We start from the raw sequence: 6,000 nt of genomic DNA on the forward strand, positions 1-6,000 counted from the left end.
TACCTATTGTTATTATTATTATTATTATTAATTGGAGGCACTTTCTTGCAGGATTTCACTGAACATATCAGACAACGAGGGTGCATGCCCCTCATCTGGTGCAGCCAGACAAGTCTTTTTTCTGCGCTCTGATCTCCTGCGTGGGCGCTGCCCGTCTCCGTCTCCACGCGGGTTCTCCGCATCCATCGCGGCCTGGATCATTATTCTCGTGGGCCCTGCTTTATTTCCGCATCCAAGTAATGGTCTTTATAACGCGGATCAAGTACAGTCGCGATGAAGTGCAGAGGATCCGAACAGATCTCACTGAAACGTGTGCTGACAGACTCTAAGAGCGTACTTTTCATTGTTTTCAACTCCGTGGTCCGTCTCAACCTCTTTGCTTAGGAGACGGCTTTGCAGGTGGAACGGATCGGGTACTGACACACGTGCAGGTCGCGTTTTCTGTTTGCGTCATCACAACATTTTCGGCCGTATTGTTTCGGTGATAAAAGGTATTTCGGCCGAAAACCGAAAATGCCCTTTTGGGCCATTTTCGGCCGAAAATTTTCGGTGGCCGAATATTCGGTGCATCCCTACTGTCAAGCTAACTAACTAAGTGTTTGCCCCGGTGTGACTTTCGTGTACTGCTCTAGTTTGGAGAACGTGAGACAGCAGTTGCCAGTCTTCTGTGAGATAATGAGCTGTAATAGTCACATAGGAATCCACTGCCCGTGACGTCCATGCATCACAAGTTAATGCAACACGTTCTGCTGGTTTCAAACTTTCCTGAACTTTAAGCTTAACTTCTCTGTAGAGCGTGGTAGTGCGGCTGTATCTGTGAAAAACGGGCGCCGACGGAGTCCACGTACCTTGGTTCCAGTGTTTTTAGCAAGTGACAAAATCCCTCATTTTCCACAACGTTGTATGGACGCAGGTCTTTGCACATGAAGTAGGCGATGGCTTGAGTTATTTTCTTAGCTCGCTCTGAATTGGGAGGTAGCTTTGTCAAGCTAAGTGTGTCCAGTGTTGGTTGGTTTTTCGGCGGAGTTGGTTTAGCATTAGCTTTACCGTCCTCGGCTAACGCTAACTCTGGATGGTGGCGTGTGAGATGAGCCCTCATGTTCGTGGTATTCCCTGAGTATTTTATTTGCATACGACACTCCTTGCAAATCCCATGTCTCATATCCATCTCAGTTGTCCCCTCCTTGTTAAAAACCGAAAAAGTCCAAACACTTGATTTTAAACGCCCGATGGTGCATTTCTAATTTCTTTCTCTGACGCTGCCATGTTTATTTTATCTACATCCTCCTGCACGCTGACAGTCACCCCGCTGACCTCACCAGAAAACAAACAGCGCCATCTGGTGGACTGAATAAGCAATTGATTTTATTATTCTACTACCAAAAAGTTAAATTCTCATGTGCAATTTAAATAATAAAAGATCGATACTTGGCGTCTGTGTATCGATACAGTATTGCCACGGGAAATATCGCGATACTATGCTGTATCGATTTTTTCCCCCCACCCCTAGTTCCAACTAGCCTACTGCTCCGAATTGTGACAAAAGTGACAAAATAACGCCAACATGTTCCTATTTCCATGTTGTGATTTGTACAGTCACAGCGTGTACAAAAAACAACGTAACATGAGACACAGCCATCTTCTATCCGTAAACAAACCGGGAACTATATTCTCAGACAGGCTTGTCACTCAGACAGGCTTGTCACTCCGCCCAAGTACTACATTCTTCCGCCTGAGAATATAGTTCCCGTTTTTTTTACAGATAGAAGATGGCTTTGCCTCATTTTACGTTGTTTTTTGTACATGCTGTGACTCTACAAATCACAACATGTAAATAGGAACATGTTGGCTTTATTTTGTCACTTATTCGGAGCAGTAGGATTACTGGAACCAGTCACCTGCCTGTTCGGTTATGGGCTGATGCTGCTGGAGCCGTCAGACAGCTTTACAGCACGCACGGAGATGAGAAGGGTATGTATCGACTTGTCTAACTCTGGGGGTTACGGTGAATAAGCTAAATTCCCAATAAGTCGGCGTGTTCCTTTACGTGTTCCCTTTATTTTTTTGAGCAGTGTATATGGTTTCAAAAAAAAGAAGAACTGCACACCCGCTGGCCTGCTCATTTCTACTTGTCTGAAGATCTGGGCACAGCGGTAGACAATAACCTTATATTTAGGTGTATAAAATGTACCAGATTTGAAAATTTTTGAAGTCTTTAGACATTCACTCTGTTCCCTCTATCTGGAAAAACTATTATTATTCCCGTACCTAAAAAAAGCAAGCTGCAAAGAGAACAATGACTACCGTCCTGTAGCACGTACGTCACTGGTGATGAAGTGCTTTGAGAAAATGATCATACAGTTCTTGAAAACAGAGGTCAGTTGTCTTTTAGATCCCTTTCAGTTTGCACATAAGAGTAACAGTAGCACAGATGACGCTATCATTGCTGTGACACATAGCATTAACAGACATTTAGAAGATTCTACCTCATATGCACGCCTCCTATTCGTTGACTTTAGCTCAGCTTTTAATACAATGCAGCCACATCTATTAATTAAGAGGCTGAATGATTTTAAAGTATTATTTAAATAATTATTATTTATAAATTCCTTTATCAAATGGTATCATTCGTTCTTAACCAATCGTAGACAGCAGGTCAGCGTTAATGGGACTCTATCTGACCCTAAAATTTGGAGCACAGGAGCCCCCCAGGGCTGTGTCAGCTCACCTGTCCTTTTCACTTTATACACAGATGAGTGTAGACGTTTTTATCCAAGTAATCATGTCATCAGGGGCAATTCTAGGATCTGACCTTTGGGAGGGCTCAGGCCCTAATGAGAAGTTGATAGCAGTCAAGCTAAGGGGGTCCGGGGGCAAAAAGAAAAACTTAAATCATGACTTCTGATGAGTTTTGGTGAAAGAAATGGACAGATTGAGACATGCAATTATGACAAAAGATCAACAGATTGAAGGCATCTGCTGTGAAAAAAAGATGGAAGCTACAAAGCATGATTATTCCAGCACACATACCTTGAACTGGTAAAATAAGCCTTAACATATTTTTAGACAGGATTATTCATGTTCATTTTCAACTTTTTTATTTGCATCATTGACAGAAACTGATATGGTTATACAGCTAAATGATGAATAATCTAATCTAATAATGCCTCTGAACCAGATGGGGAAAATCCAACATCTCTTTTTCTTAAGAGCCTAGTCCTCCATGAAATGCATATGTAAATATAATGTGAATGAAATATTTTAAGTGTTTTAAGTGTTTTTGCCCATACAATATATGTCCACTTTCTCACCTGGTTCTTCCAGGTCCCTCTCTTTGTGCACTCTCTCTCCATCCTCCTCTCTCCGTCATATAACAGACGATCACATACAAAACATTTTGTAATCAACTAGAAAATAATCTTCAAATAAAGAGTATATATATATATATATATATATATATATATATATATATATATATATATATATATATATATATATATATACACACACACATACACACACATACATATACACACACACACACACACACACAAGGCTACCTAGCCATTTTCTCACCTTGTTCATCTTGCTCTCTCTGCCCTTCTCCCTCTCTATTCTCCTCACTCCTTTGTGCTGTCAACCAGAAGGCAAATGTAATCAACTAATCAACAGATAATGCATTGTGCAGGCAACCAAAGGTTATACATTCACCTATTCATAACATATGTGAATATGGGGTTGCTGTTCAGTGCAGTGGGATAATGTTAAAGGCTTATCTTATACTTTCTCACCTGAACCTGTTTTCTTTAAAAAAAAAAAAAAAAACAATATATATCTAGTATATATCCATCTATGGGGAAACAGACTGTGGGTCAGGGTTTGTTGTTCCAGTGTTTCAGTTCTGATATGAATGAGTCTGATGATCCGTCAGGTCAAATTATTTATTTTTCACTGGCATTGACAGTTAAAAATAAGAAAGCGTCTGGTAGGGAGGTAACTGCAGCGGCAGCGCTAGGCTATTTTTAGCGGTGCTCGGCAGGCTATTAATAGCACACTTTAAAAACTTGTTGTAGGCTACTCCTAAGCTACATTTGCCTACAGTTAGCAATTTTGTCTAACGTTGCACAACAACGTTGTCTCTTGTGTGCGTTATCATGTGTGCCTTTAAATGTCCACTTACTCTAAAAGCTTTTTTACAGACTGAGCAGCTAAACGGTTTCTCTCCTGTATGAATTCTCTTGTGTCTCTGTAAATGTCCACTCATCGTAAAAGCCTTCTTACATATTGAGCAGCTGAAAGGTTTCTCTCCTGTGTGGCTTCTCATGTGCGTCTGTAAACTTCCACTCTCTGTAAAAGCTTTCTTACAGATGGAGCAACTAAATGGTTTCTCTCCTGTGTGGATTCTCATGTGTTTCTGTAAATTTCCACTCACTGTAAAAGCTTTCTTACAGACTGAGCAGCTAAATGGTTTCTCTCCTGTGTGGATTCTCATATGTCTATGTAAACTTCCACTCTCTGTAAAAGCTTTCTTACAGATGGAGCAGCTGAATGCTTTCTCTCCTGTGTGGATTCTCATGTGTGTCTGTAAACTTCCACTCCGTGTAAAAGCTTTCTTGCAAATGGAGCAGCTGAATGGTTTCTCTCCTGTGTGGGTTCTCATGTGTCTATGTAAACTTCCACTCACTGCAAAAGCTTTCTTACAGACCGAGCAGCTAAATGGTTTCTCCCCTGTGTGGATTCTCATGTGTCTATGTAAATCTTCACTCTGTCTAAAAGCTTTCTTACAGAATGAGCAGCTAAATGGTTTCCTTCCTGCATGCGTTTTCAAGTGTCTCTTCGGATGTCCACTGGTGCCAAATCTGTCTCCACACTCTTTTTCACCAGTACTACATCTTGAATCACTGACAGGGTCTGTATCATTATTCAGAGAGTTTAAACCTGACTGAGGTTCTCTGGTCTCCTCCCAATCAGCGCTGTCATCAGTCTCCGCTTCAGATGAATCTCCAGTCTGGTCATCAGTATCTGGTTGTAAATAATTATCCGGTCCTTCACAGTCCTCTCCATCAGCTTCTGTTTTCATCTGTTCAGTTTGTCTTTGGTGAAGCTGTGTGAACTGAGGTTTCTCTTCATCATCTTCACTCTTCACAGGGACACTGACTGGAAACTTGGTGATAACAGCCTCCTCCAGCCCTTGAAGCTGCTCTCCATCCTGACTGGTTGAGAGGTCCTCCTGTTCCTCTTTAATGTGTGGGGGCTTTGTGTCCTCCTGGTCCAGACTGGGGCTCCACTCCTGCTGATGTTCTTCACCAACAATCACCATCTGGACATCTGAAGGTAAAACTGAAACACAAACAAACAGCCATAAATGTAAAATCTCAAAAAAGGTCCCAGGGCATGAATATTTCACTTTATGAGGTTTTTTTAACATTAATATGAGTTCCCCCATCCTGCCTATGGTCCCCCAGTGGTTTGAAATGGCGATAGGTGTAAACCAAGCCCTGGGTATCCTGCTCTGACTTGAAATGAAAGCTGAGATGGGCCGATCTGGAGGTTACCTCCCCTTTCTCTGCTTTGCCCTCCCAGAGAATTTGGCCCACCCATAAGAGAGAGACATCATGGCTTTAAAAAACGAGCAAAGTGGCAGTTGGTCAACTGCCACCCCCCCTTTTCTCCTCCTCAATAGCTACAGACACAGAAATGGCATGTCCTAAGGAAAGCTCATTGTGGGACTGGCTCTAGTGGCTTTAATTCTGCACCAAGGCTGAATTTCGGGAAAGAGACAGATACAGTATTAGTATTACAGTATAAAGTAATGTAAGTAGTATTATAGTATAAAGTAATAATGACACTTTATGATCCATTTCTGTGTAAAGTGCACACACCTCGCGTAAAAAATATCAAGTGTCCTATTTTTACGGTTGTAGAGCAGATCTCCGCTGAGCATATGCACCAGTACGCACTGCTCTTGTGCCCATTTTAGCCAGTTTCATTGATTATAGC

General features: G+C 41.7%; 2 protein-coding genes across 2 annotated transcripts in view; one reads left to right on the top strand and one right to left on the bottom strand.

Moving 5' to 3' along the window:
* The window catches only part of LOC120554235 (gastrula zinc finger protein XlCGF8.2DB-like), a 147,610-nt gene that overhangs the window by 55,727 nt on the left and 85,883 nt on the right, over window positions 1–6,000 (top strand). The window lies entirely within an intron of this gene.
* LOC120554237 (oocyte zinc finger protein XlCOF6.1-like) overlaps window positions 3,514–6,000 on the bottom strand; it is a 13,434-nt gene continuing 10,947 nt past the window's right edge. The window contains exon 2 of the mRNA XM_039793008.1: window positions 3,514–5,340. Coding sequence (XP_039648942.1) covers window positions 4,115–5,340 — 1,226 coding nt within the window. The 3' untranslated portion in view covers window positions 3,514–4,114. The remainder of the gene's footprint in view (window positions 5,341–6,000) is intronic.

Source organism: Perca fluviatilis, chromosome 24 (genome assembly GCF_010015445.1).
Source record: "Perca fluviatilis chromosome 24, GENO_Pfluv_1.0, whole genome shotgun sequence".
NCBI lineage: Eukaryota > Metazoa > Chordata > Actinopteri > Perciformes > Percidae > Perca > Perca fluviatilis.